General features: G+C 54.4%; 1 protein-coding gene across 1 annotated transcript in view; it reads right to left on the bottom strand.

Moving 5' to 3' along the window:
- The window catches only part of SPTB (spectrin beta, erythrocytic), a 112,676-nt gene that overhangs the window by 26,598 nt on the left and 72,877 nt on the right, over positions 1-13,201 (bottom strand). The window contains exons 10-19 of the mRNA XM_006760091.2: positions 12,070-12,187; positions 11,280-11,438; positions 10,130-10,432; positions 9,078-9,228; positions 7,521-8,391; positions 6,098-6,235; positions 3,222-3,978; positions 2,547-2,749; positions 2,344-2,434; positions 1,109-1,255 (exon numbers count right to left, since the gene is read on the bottom strand). Coding sequence (XP_006760154.1) covers positions 1,109-1,255; positions 2,344-2,434; positions 2,547-2,749; positions 3,222-3,978; positions 6,098-6,235; positions 7,521-8,391; positions 9,078-9,228; positions 10,130-10,432; positions 11,280-11,438; positions 12,070-12,187 — 2,938 coding nt within the window. The remainder of the gene's footprint in view (positions 1-1,108; positions 1,256-2,343; positions 2,435-2,546; positions 2,750-3,221; positions 3,979-6,097; positions 6,236-7,520; positions 8,392-9,077; positions 9,229-10,129; positions 10,433-11,279; positions 11,439-12,069; positions 12,188-13,201) is intronic.

The raw sequence follows: 13,201 nt of genomic DNA, 5'->3' as shown, positions 1-13,201 counted from the left end.
GATCTGGCTAGAACTTGGTGAGGCCCAAATGAAACACTGCACCCCCTGCGTTATTTGCAGTCGAAGGCGGGACAGGGGAGCCGTATTTTGGGCAAATGACTCAGGCGACTGCAGTAGGGAGAGCTGCAGACAAGGGTCAGCTGGTATGTACTAAAATTTTTTTGTTTTAATTAAAGAAAAAAAAAGATTCAGGATCCATCCAGGTACAAGCAGCCTGTGAGTTCCACCCTCTTGAGATCGTCTCCCCTGAGGCTGTGCACTAACTAACCTTCGGTGGGATCTTTTAGTTATTGACTTTGTCTCACTAGGTTTTCACCTGCATAAATGTATCTTTTCTGGGTGGGCACAGTATGATAAGACTTGGGCCTAGGAATACAGACCACTCATAACAGTCAATATTTATTAAGTGTTTAACAATCGCCAAGGACTATTCTAAGTGCTTTAATGCTCACAACTCCCTCAGGCAAGGAGCTGTTATTACCCTCATTTTACAGAGGAAGAAACGGAGGTGCAAGGAGATTGAGTCAGACAGCCTGGCTGGGAGCCTGCACCTTAACTACTGCGGACACGGCCTGGGGTGGCCCCTAGGCCTGCATCCCCCTGGTCGCCACCGCAGGAAAGAGCAAAGGTGCCTGCTTCCAAGATCTAACTCCAGCCACATTTCCCCCTTGGGCCCCTGGGAAACTCATTACAGAGGGCCCCTTGCGTCCCCATCTACAAGGGGTGCGAATGACCACTCCCCATGGTTCTGCCCGTCCAAACGGTGAGGGTCAGAGGACTGCCCTGCTCATGTCACACAGTCCCCTGTGCTGGGCCCTGGTGAGGAGCACGGGAGGCAAGCAGAGATAACCGCTATTTTGGCGCTGGATGCTGCAGCTCTGATGCAGGTGTCTTCAGTGTCCTGGACTGACCCCAGACGCAGGTCACCCAGAGGAGGCACCCATCCTGACCAGCTTTAACAAGACTGGATGTATCTGAAGGTTAAGTACTCTTCAGAGAAGTTCTTTTTTCACTCCCAGGTCCTCTGGTGTCCAGCAAGCTTCAGGAGGGTGCCTACGCCTGGGTAAAGCCCATTCCGTAAGCACGCCCGAGCACTCGCGTTACTTACCGCATCGATGCTCTCCAGCCACCCCTCGTGGGAGGCCAGCTCTGCCATGAACGCCTGGTGCTTCAGCCATTTGTTGTGAAGGTTTCGTGCTTCATCATAGGAGACATCCTGAGATGTCAGCAGCTTGTCATTGATCCAGAGAGTGAGCTGTGGGCAGAAAAAGAGGGTCCAATCATCCCCGAGTGTACCTCTTTGGCCAGGGGCTCAGAGCAGGACCTGCTGCCCGCCTCTGGCTGCAGAAGAAGGCCGCACAGTGAAGTGCGGACATAGCAGAGCACCACTCTCCATCTCTGAATCCCTAACTCCCAGCACAGACAACTTGACCCACATTGTCTTGGGGATAAAATATGGACTCGGGAGGGTCTTCTACACCAGTGTGTGCAGGGTGACAACAGGGATATTTATGCTTCTCTCCATATTTCCAGGACCTAGGACAGGGCCTGGCCTGTTGTAGGAGTATTTACTGGATGGATAAATCCACCCTTTAGCAGTACAGTGAGAATCATTAACATAGTGAGAATCATTAACATAGAGGACATGTTATCAGAGGAAGAAGCCAAGTGCAGATTAACAATGAGGGAAGCCCGGCTGGTGTGGTTCAGTGGTTGAGTGTGGACCCATGAACCAAGAGGTCATGAGTTCGATTCTGGTCAGGGCTCATGGCCAGGTTGTGAGCTCTATCCCCAGTAGGGGGCATGCAGGAGGCAACTGATCAATGATTCTATTCATCATTGATGTTTCTCTCTCTCTCTCTCTCTCTCTCTCTCCCTTCCTCCTTCTCTAAAAATAAATAAAAACACATAAACACACACACACACACACACCATCTTTACAGCCCTGGCCGGATGGCTCAGTTGATTGAAGCATCATCCCATACACCAAAAGGTTTCGATTCCTGGTCAGGCACATACCTAGGTTGTGGGTTGGGGTGTGTGCAGGAGGCAACCGAACGATGTTCTTACATCGATGTTTCTCTCACCCTCCCTCTCTCTCTGAAAATCTATTTAAAAAAACATATCCTTGGGTGAGGATTAAAAAACACACACATCTTTGCAGATACTTTGAGAAATGAAAGTATTGTGGAACCAAAGATTCCCGAGGATGACCTACACTGTCAAGTACCGAGTTCCCCCGAGGAACCCGAGTCTGAGTGAGAGAGGATCCCTGTGGACCTCTGGGCTCTTTGCTCCCAGAAAGGGCTCTCCTGCAAAGCAGCCGGCCTCACTGGGCCTCACCTCCTGGCAGTTCTGGAGGAAGTTCTGGAGCTCCAGGTTGTCTTTCAGAAGAACGGAGGCCTCCTGAGCCTTCTCGTTGTTCTTCCTGTGCCTGGATGGGAAGCCAGAAGCCGCAGTCACAACAGGGCTGAGTCTGGGGTCCCCATGCAACACCGCACGCCCCCCGCCCTGATTCAGCCCATCACCCTGGGGGCAGAGAGTACCTGTCCTCAATCGACTGCACCTTCTCCTTGATCTTGTCTGCGTAGAGGTTCCCCTCGGCCACCAGCTTGTTTCCAGAGTCCACAGGACTCAAGACCTTATCCTGGTTATTCTCCATAGACACCAGGAAATCCTCGAACTTCCGGATCCCAGCCTCTGCAGCTTCTAGGGAGTCTGGGGTTTCCAAGTGAGCCAGCGTGTATTCCTGTTGAAGCAAATTTCCAGACGCGGCATGAAGACAACCTGAGGAGGCGGTGAGGGAACCTGCCAGGCCGGGGCGCCATGTGCCGCCATGCGGGTTATATAAAGCGTGAATGATGCCCGCCGGAGCTGTGCAAGGGAGCGGTTCCCCAGGCCTTGCTCCCCGCCCCTATCCTCACCCTGGGGTACCCACTGTGCCTAAAGCCATATGGAAGGGTAACAGCCCAGGGGGAAATGCACTTCCCTAGCCACTGACCCAAGAACAGGCACAGTTTGGGACAAGGGCTTTGTTTCTTCACATAAGAAACAAAGAGGATTGTCTCCCTACTTAGTGGCTAAAGAGAGTCCCAGAAAAGCATAATTTGGTCGCTGAGCACCTCTAGCACATTTGGAGACTCACCAGTACTGTTGCCCTGAGAGACCAACCCCCGCTCCTGCCCCCCTCCCCCACCCCTGCCCTGAATACCTCTCCCTACCTGGTTGCTGAGGATGGCTTCAGCCTGCTTGGCATCTTTCTGGAACTCCTGGAAGCCGAGGCACTGGGCGAGGAAGTGGCCGCGGCTCTCCCACATCCGGCGCAGGGCGTCCCAGCCGGTCCCCAGGCCCTCCAGCCGCTGGCCCAGGAGCAGGTACTCCGGGTCCGTCTGGCCACGGAGCACTTTCTCCCCAGACGCCTTGACGTGTTCGTAGCTGTCCTGGTGCCCATCGATCTCGTCTTTGATGGCTGCATGCTGCTGCAGGAGCTGCTCGGCCTCGGGGAGGGACTCGGGTGTGTCCTCCGAGGCCACGGCCTTCTGGGCCATGGACAGCCAGCCCTGAAAGTCGTCCAGCTCCTGCAGGAAGGCCTGCAGCTGGCTGGCTTCACCCAGTGAGGCCTCCTGGCCCTGCAGGGCTTGCTGCAAGCCCTGCCACAGCTCTTCCACATATGCCTGCCGTCGGCCAATGTCCTCCTTCAGTTCAGGGTGTGACTCCATCAGCCACCGCGACTCGCGCTCCAGGGCACCCACACGGGTCTGGATGGCTGCCACGTCGCGCTCCAGCCCCGACAGCTTCCGCTGGATGGCGATGACGCCCGTCAGGTCCCGGCCCAGGTCCTTGGTGGACTCCACTACCTTCGTCTTGTCCAGGATCCACTTGCTGGTCTCCTCACAGTCCACGCAGTAGTTGTGGACCCGGAGGGCCGAGCCCACTGCCTCCCGCCGGTCGGACACCATGGTCTGGAAGGCCTGCCACCTGCCGAGGGGGACACAGCGACACCCTCTTTGGTGACTCTTCCCACGGGACATCCCTTCCCAGATTTCCCACCAGAGTCTCTCCCCAGAGACCTTGCACACTGAGAAAGTCATCAACCCACCAAACTGCAGTGCATAAGGTGCATTTATCCAATTTTACCCGCGACAACACAACGCCAATCAGGTCTGTCCATCGGCAGGAGGCAAAGCAGTGACGTGATTCCAGCCATAAGCGGAGGAACATGGCACTTAGCTGGGCTCTGTGTGCAGCTGGATTTCAGGCTAACACACGATTTCCCAGATCCACTGAAATACTGAAAATGACTAGGAAGCCCACATTATCAACCTGAAGAGTGCTGCGGGGCGTAGGGTCCCAGCTGCCCTAGAGCCGTGGTCGACAAACTGCAGCTCGCGAGCCACATGCGGCTTTTTGGCCCCTTGAGTGTGGCTCTTCCTAAGCCTTAGGAGTACCCTAATTAAGTTAATAACAATGTACCTACCTATATAGTTTAAGTTTAAAAAATTTGGCTCTCAAAAGAAATTTCAGTCATTGTACTGTTGATATTTGGCTCTGTTGACTGAGTTTGCCGACCACTGCCCTAGAGGAACCATGAAGAGGCCTGACCCTGTTCAAAGTGCCCAGGGCCTGAAGGCCACGTTGGCTCTAAAAGCAAAGAGGTGAAGAAGGAGGAGGAGGATGGAGGGGATAAACTGGGATTATAATGAAAATGGATAACATGATCTTAGTCTTCAGGTGCAGTGCTGGAGTGAAAGTGGGAAATGTGCAAAGATCTGGCAGATGGCCTGGGGCCTGGGGTGGGTCTGCAGCCCCTAATAAGCCTTTTTTAAAAAATATATTTTTCCCGATTTCAGAGAGGAAGGAAGAGGGAGAGAGAGAGATAGAAACATCAATGATGAGAGAGAATCATTGATCAGCTGCTTCCTGCATACTGGCTACTGGGGATTGAGCCCGCAATCCAGGCACGTGCCCTGAATGGCAATCTAACCTTGACCTCCTGGTTCACAGGTTGATGCTCAACCACTGAGCCACGCCGGCCGGGCCAGCCACTTCACTTTTGATCACAGGTTCCAGCTCAATCTCTGGCCCAGGTTGGGGGTGCATATGGGAGGCAACCAATCGATGTGTCTCTCTCACGTGGATGTTTCTCTCTCTCTGTCTCTCCCCTTCCCTTCCACTTTCTCTAAAAATCAATGGAAAAATATCCCCAGGTGAAGATTAACAACAACAACAATAACAACAACAAAAAAGAAGAGCAAAGAGTCATCCTCTTCCTCTGCATAAACCTCAGATTACAGAGACATCTCCTGAGCTACAGTCTGCCTCTTCGGAAGCTGAGGCAATCGGCTTGTTGTAGTGGCTCCTAAGAACCCCCCTCCCCTGTCTCCCCTGCCTCCCTTTGGGCCCCGAGGTATCCCCACTGTGCTGATCCTTTTCTTCCCTAACTGCACCTCCCCAATTGCCTCGGGCAGAACAAAGCTCAGAAACAAGTGCGGGGAAAGGGACAGGGGCCATGGGAAGGCAGGGACCACACGGCACTGTGTGTGCAGGGCCCGGGGTGACCAGCGGGACACGGGCCTGTGCTCTGCCTTGGAGATCCTCTTGGACTCCTGGGCCATTGCGCCTGCACAGAAAGCACCCCCTCTCCAAGGGCTCCTCAGGGCCCGTGTTTTGTTCTGAGCGTGAAGTGTGCTCAAGGCTTCCTGCTAATTCTCTTCGTTCAAGCCAGCTGCAAAATGAAGGCGCACTTCGGTACAGGCAGCAGCTTTCCTTTATGGGCAGTACGTAAGCTCTCAGAAAGCATTTTCCCTGCCTACGAAATGTCCAGGGGATGTGGCATGAGTACACGTGGCCTGATTCTAGCCACGGCCACTCAGAACGTCCGCCCTCACACAGGATCACCACCCCGACCCTCAGGCACAGTATGTGCAGCCATGTGAACAATCTCTCCCCCTCCCTGGCCGATCACCAAACAGCCCCTCCCTGCTGCTAACCCAGGGCGCAAGCCTGGCAATGCAGAGCAGGCGACCTGCCCTTTGGGCCACACCCCCAGGGGTGTGTCAGGTGCAGGGTGATGCCCCCAGCTCCACCCACACCTCACCTGGTGTTCAGGTGGTCCTGGTACTGCTTCACTTCCCCACTGCGTGGGTGACCACTCTCTACCAGGCTGTTGGCAGCGAGGTTCACGCCATCAATCTGAGTCATCAACGTCTTCATCTCCTGGTCCAGGATGTCAAACCTGATATGGACAGAGACAGCGAGGACTGGTGAGGCAGCAGCAGGCACTGCATTGCCGGTGGCCACCCAGTCTCCACACGTGTAGCTCTTGCTTTCTCCTTCCACCTCCTAAATCAGTGATGGCAAACCTGACATACGAACTCGCCTCTGACACGTGAACTCATTTTTTTGGTTGATTTTTCTTTGTTAAATGGCATTTAAATATATAAAATAAATATCAAAAATATAAGTCTTTGTTTTACTATGGCTGCAAATATCAAAAAATTTCTATATGTGACACAGCATCAGAGTTAAGTTAGGGTTTTTCAAAATGCTGACACGCCGAGCTCAAAAGGTTCACCATCACTGTCCTAAATACATTTGACCAGGTAAGGGGTGAGGCAGGGGAGAAAGGAGAAAGATATGCTGACACACCCTATTTGGGGGTTCATGGGTCCAGTTTCGTGGGTTAGCATTTCTTGGACCAACCTAGCTACACCGGCCACCAGCTCAGCAGAGAGGCATAGGGCAAAAAAGAAGTGATGGGAGGTTAATCCCCCCAGAGACCACCTCCCTCAACTGCCCCAGTCACTGCTCTTGGACCCCAATTCCACTGCCTTGACACCTTGACCCGAAAGGTACTCACCAGCCAGATGCCCTGGCCCTGAGTAGGAGAAGGGACAGCTGCTGGGGGGAGGGGAGCCGTGTAGTATGAAAGCTGACCCTCCTGGGGCAAGAGCCCAGGTCTCTCCAGCCTCAGCGTGTTCCAGGGAGGCACCTCCCCCTCCTCCATTCCCGGGATTCTGTACTAGGATGCACGGATGCACACGGGCAGGCCTCTATGCTGGCATGCCACGGAATCGGAACACCGGGAATGGCAGTGGCCGTGCAGACCAGTGGTTTGCCAGCTGGTCTCTGTGGCTTCTCTGGGTTCTGTGGCCTAGGGACAGCCACAGAGAGCCAGAGCTGGTGGGCCCCAGCCTCTCACCCCCCTTAACCAGTCAGCTCTACTTTCCTCTGCGTTGCATGTCAGGGGTTCAGTACATCATTCATTTGAACACAGGCTGCTATAGCTAAACAGTACGTGAATAACTGGACTAGAATGAACCCCTTTGTTTATTTTGAGGAAGGCCGCAGGGGTGAAGTACCCAAAGCCACAGAGACCGATTGGAACCCTGGCCTCACAGACAGACGTTGGCTGATTAGAGGCTGTCCCCCGCCCCCGCCTCCAGCCCCTCCCGGCGGAGGGGGAGAGCATGCCCTGGGGTGAGGAGGCGGAAAGGCAGGAAGAGAGGCCCGGCCCTGACCTGTGCTGCACGACCTCCAGGTCCTCCAGTGTGTCTGGGATCTCCATCTGGGCCAGCCACTTCTCCTTCTCGCCCATCCACAGCTCACAGGCATCCGTCTCCCCAAACACCGTGTACAGGTCCAGGGCCTCCTGCAGCTTCTGCCGGCGCAGGTCTGCCTGAGCCACCACTTGCTGGTAGAGGTCCCGGAGGGCCTGCAGCCGATTGGTCACGTCCGGGGAATCCCGAAACTCTTGGGGGAAGCTCTGGGCCTGCCGCTCCAGATGCTCCATCACGGCCCGGCTCTCCTCCAGCTCCTCCAGGAAGTCCTTGTGTTTCTTCCCCAGGGCCCGCGTGGCCCCTTCATCCTGCCCCACGTCTTCCCCCGTGAGCAGCTTGTGCGCATCCTGCAGCCAGGCCTTCAGGTCGTCCGCGTCGCCCTGGAACTGGAAGAAGTTCTCGGCATCCTGCAGGTTCTTCTTGCGGAAGGCGGCCAGCTCCTTCAGCTGGGCCCACTGGGCGGACACCTCCTTGATGCGGGCCTCGATCTGCGGGTGCCCGAACTGCTTGCGCGCGACCATGCCCTCCGCCTCCTGGAAGATCTGGTCCAGGTGGGCGTCCAGCCCGCGGAGCTCGTCCTCGAAGGCCTTGTGCTTGCGCTGTAGGATGAGCACACTGGTCAGGTCCTTGCCGTAGTCCAGGGAGGAGTAGATCTGCTCCTTCTCCTTGATCCAGCTCTCGGCCTCGTCCATCTCCCAGAAGAACTTCCAGAGCCGCTTGGACTGCTCCAGCTGGGCCTTCCGCCCGGCCGCCATGTTGCTCAGCTCCTCGAAGCACTGCTCCAGGTGGCTGACGCGGTCCTGGATCACCTGGGGGTCACAAGGCTGGTACCCTGGGAGGCATGGGAGGAGGACGGAGGAGAAGGGTGAGGGCTGCATTCATGGGCGAGCTCCAGATCAGCTGCCAGGCTAGACCCCCACGATCTGGAACCTGCCGTTTCACTGAGCTTTGGGGTTGGATGCAGGGGGTCTCGGTTGCTCAGAGGGCAGGGCATGTTCTTAATAATTAGTTCCCAGTAAACTTTCAGGGATAAGGGAGGTTAAAAGTTGGGTCAACTCTCAGTAGAAATGTACTACGTGAAATTATTTTTAAAAAAGCTTAGGCACAGAGAAAAGCATTTGAGATTTTGCTCCCCATCAGGTCAGTTTGGGCTTAAATACACTCTTATAAAAATTAAAAAAAAAAAAAGCTTAGATACAAATTTCAAGATGATTCTTCAAGGTCCTATTTAAGACCCGAAGCTATAAACCTAAATGGTCTCTGCTGTAACTTGAACCAGCAGAGAGGATGAAGGACAGATGATGTCTCATTGGTGCTGATAAACGCCTTCTAATCACGGATTACCAAAGCGGTTGCCTGGTCTGGAGAGTTTTGCTATCCCTCAGACTTCTTTCTTGCCCCGTTAGCTAACGAAGGAGGCGGAATTCTAAAGCTAAGGAGATTTATCCAAGCTGGGGTGCCAGAGAGCTGAGCCAGAGGGTGGGGCGCTGGCTTCGAGGGAGATGTCCAGATTCTCACCTTTCCCCTCGGTGAACTGCAGGGTGGCCGTGTTGATGGCCTTCACTTTGTCTCCTTGGATGGCGATGTCAGCCTCCATCAGCTTGTGCTTCTGTAGCAAGTCCTCGACTTCCAACAAGTGCTTCCCGAACTCAGCGGATAAGAGGTGAGCCTGGCAGAGAGGACGGGTGGAGGGAATGAGGAGAGTGCAGAGATCTACACGCCAGGAGCAGAGACCCTTCCAGAAGGGCGGGGGTCCATGGGCCGGGGGAGTCTGTGCAGTTGGAAAACAGCTGCTGCTTGGCATGGAAGGGGCTCCAGGGCAGGGGTTCCTACTGGGGGTGCCCATCGGAGTCATTCCTGGACAGCCTTCCCTGAACCCCTCACTAGATCTCCTGAATTCGCCCAGGTTTGAGGCCTGGGCAGGTGTATTTTTATAAAATGTATTTTTATCATTTTCAGAGAGGAAGGGAGAGGGAGAGAGATAGAAACATCAATGATGAGAGAGAATCATGGATCAGCTGCCTCCTGCATGCTCCCTACTGGGGGTCGAGCTCACAACCCGGGCATGTGCCCTTGACTGGAATCGAACCCGGGACCCTCAGTCCCCAGGCCAATGCTCTATCCACTGAGTGAAACCAGCGAGGGTGAGGCATGTGTATTTTAGAAAGTTCTATGGTCACTCTGAGGTGTATGTGGGTTGAGAGCACTGTGGTGGAGGGAGGGGAGATTCAGACTTCCTGGTTGCCCCTATGCGGGCAGGTCTGGATGCTCCAGGCTCCTCATCAACCCTTGTCTCTCTAGACCCTGCAGGTTGGTGCCTGTGCTATTATGAACCCCAAATTTCTCAATCATGGGGACAGAGTGGACCTGGGCTGCTGACTTTCCGGAGCAGAGTGGGCCAAGCAGTGGACAAGCAGATGCAGCCAGACACTGTGTTGCAACCACTTCTCCATTCTGATTCTGGGATGTGGTTGGTTGGGAGGCATCTAGGGAAGCATGTGCTAACTGTAGGGCGGGCACTGAGGCCCAAGGGGGGTGCTGGAGGTGGGGGATGGGCAGCCCGGGCCCACCTTGATCTCGTCCATCCAGTCGATGCTGTGCAGCATGTCCTGGAAGAGCTTCTGCAGCGCCAGGGTCGTCTCGAGTCTCTGGCGCCGGGACGCCAGCAGCTCCTGCAGGTAGCTCCACAGGCGCAGGATGTTGTCCTTGCGGGCGGTGATGCGCTTCTGGTCATGGTAGTTCTCCTTCTCCAGCTCCTGGGCCAGGTCCTCCAGGGCCCGCACCCGCTCCTCGTAGGCAGCCGTGTCCGTCTCGATGGCCTCGTGCTTCTTCTTGGCGGCCTCCACGGCTGCCAGGTCGTACCCGAAGTTATCCTGCCCACAGAGAGAAACACAGGCCGCTCAGTCGGGCTCCTCCTCAAACGCAGAGAAAACCGCTGGTCCCTGCGGAACAGGGACTGGGTGGGAAGGAGCGTTCCCAAGGCTGGGTTCCGCCATCTTTCCCAGCCGCCTTTTCAGAGCCAAGTCCCAGTGACTAACTGTCTCACAAGAACCTTTACAAGAAACTCGAGATTTCACTCCCTGTGCCATACCTTGGGTGTGCTGTGCATAGCGTACATTACGAACAGCCCTTCTCGGCCCCCGCACTCACCACCTGCCCTATTCTGGCAGGAAGGGGCTCCGACTCAGAACCATGCAGCTGTGAACAGCTGGGTCCAGGGTCCGCACACTCTCCAGTTCTCTCGGGACACCTGCTTTCCCCTTTCTGGGTGGAATTTAATTTGTTCCCAAGCTCCGAGTGAGCAGGGACAGAGCTGTCACGGACAGTCAGCCTGGGGTCCTTTTTTTAGCCAGTGAAATAGGACCCGGCCCTAGAAGCCAGAGCCGAAAGGGACGTCTGCCACACACAAGATGCGCTGTTTTTATCCCACCCCCAGAGGACCACAGCCTAACGTCCACTCGAGCCCTGGCTTTAGTTGATGACAGGTTCAGGGGCCATTTTTGGAGTTGTGAGGCTCTCTCCCTAAAAATGAGACTTTAAGTCCTGCAGACTCCTTCCTCCGAGGTGAATCTTGATGCACCCAGTCCTGGGGAGCAGGGCTGCCAGGCCTCGGAGAGGTTTACCCATGGCCACGGAGAGGTTTACCCATGATTATGGAGGTGCCAGCTTGGGCTCCAGCCCCGCTGACTGCGGGGGCTCTGGAAGTGCGTCCTCCATTACCTGGGCCACCAGGCGCTGGTTTTCATTGAGCCACGTCTCTCTCATGGCGGCCTTGCGGTCAAAGCGCCGGGCCAGCTGCTCCAGCTTTTCCTGCCGGATGAGCTCGTTTCTCAGGGCCAGCTCCCGCCGGTACTCGGCTTCCTCCAGGCTCTCCCAGGCCTGCAGAGGGGACAGAACAGGATTCTTGGGGCACAAGAGGAACACCTGGATTTGGGGGTTCCATCTCTTTTGCCCAATACTGAGTGGTTTCAGGAATATAGGCTCCCAGGGGATGTTCTCTGTACTGAATTCAGGAATGTCTGGGCCCACCGAAGATCAGGGAGCCCTGGGTATGAGCTCTCAGATCCCCCTTCCCCTAAACCTGCCTTGGACTTGACCCAGTATAATGTTACTTGTCTCTGTGGCTGCGCTGTAAATGGCTACCTCCGTTCTATTAGAATTTCCAGGGGGTATTAAGCATCTAAACCTTGGAAATATTAGAAGGTGTTTCCCTTCTGTTATAAGTAGTTAATATTCCATACTTAAAGAAATCCAATGTTCAACAGAGATGAGATTATAGTAACTGACTCCAAAAATGGCTTCTGAGCATCTGCTCAGGGGCTGAATTGATGGATGGACCATGGGTGGAGCTGACCTCTTAGAATTAGGTTCACAGCACCCAAAAGGGCCAGCATATGTAGTTATTAACACCATGGAAAGTGGCTTGGTTTAGCCCCAGTGACCCCTCCCTGGACCCTCCCTGAGAACTCAGTCACTCACTAGTATCGTGTAATGGGAATCACTACTGTACCCGGTTGATGTCAGACACTAGCTTCCCGTCGTGGGGTGTGTACACTTTCTGATTGTTGGCTCTCATCCGGGACTGGATGGTAAAAAGTAAGACTTCCAGATTCCCCTTCTCCTGAAACCTGCCGAGAAAACAGAGGTAGAGAGACGCATGTGGAGATCCCACAGCCAACCTGTCTGAGGTTAGCATGGAACCCTGGTAAACTGGAGCTGGGCTAGCAAAGCATATTTCCTTAAAAAACAAAAAATGAAAAGGATCTATAGGTGCACTTATCTGTTACAACATCTATCATATTCACCAACTGAGATCTAACGGTTACAACCCAAACCGGAGAAAACACAAGAGCTACCACAGCATTTGCTTAGCATTTGCTCCCCTCGGGGAACGGCTACCTGGCGTAGCCTGGGAGTTCCTATAGCTATGGAGTTTCACCAATCAATACAAAGAAACTCTCCCCTATTCATAAATGAGGAAGGCTTCTGCCTAGCTCTTTAGTCAGTTTTTATTGAGTCAGTAGGTCCTCGGAGGCAGCGGCATCCACAGAAGAACATATTGCATTGAAAGCAGCGTTCACCTGAGTCCTACTGAGCTGGCTACTCTGACAAGTCCCAGAGGCCAGCTGCTCCCGAGCGGGGTGGACAGGCTGGGTTCTGGGAGGATTTTAGGTGTCGGAGGTGAGACCTGGCGCAGGATGAGGTCTGGAACTAAGGTCCAGGCTCCAGGTAACTGGGTACTTTCCTATTTCTGCACGTATGCAAGCACCTACCCACTTCTACATCCTCCACCTGGCAGTGGAGGATCAGCTGTATGCAGGGTCTCCACGCTGAGGCCAGCCTCATAGGCCTGACTGCTCACAGGCACTTCAGGAGGGCTGTGGCCCTGAGCGCCGTCTACACAGCCCAGAGATATCACCCCTGTGTGCAGAGCCTGGTAGATCCACAGGGGATGTTATCAGTATTGAGTTCAGGACTTTCAGAGTGGCTTAGTGTCAAACCAGAAATCAGATACTTGTTTATAGTACATTCTAGACTCCGGGTCTCACCTTTCCCTGTTTGAGAGTCATGAATGAAGAGCGTGGAAGATGAGAGGAGGAGGAACCGGCAGAGGGTACCCCTGAGGAGCTAGTTTTTTTTCG

The sequence above is a fragment of the Myotis davidii genome, unplaced genomic scaffold (genome assembly GCF_000327345.1).
Source record: "Myotis davidii unplaced genomic scaffold, ASM32734v1 scaffold337, whole genome shotgun sequence".
NCBI lineage: Eukaryota > Metazoa > Chordata > Mammalia > Chiroptera > Vespertilionidae > Myotis > Myotis davidii.
This window is presented reverse-complemented; position numbering and strand designations above follow the sequence as displayed.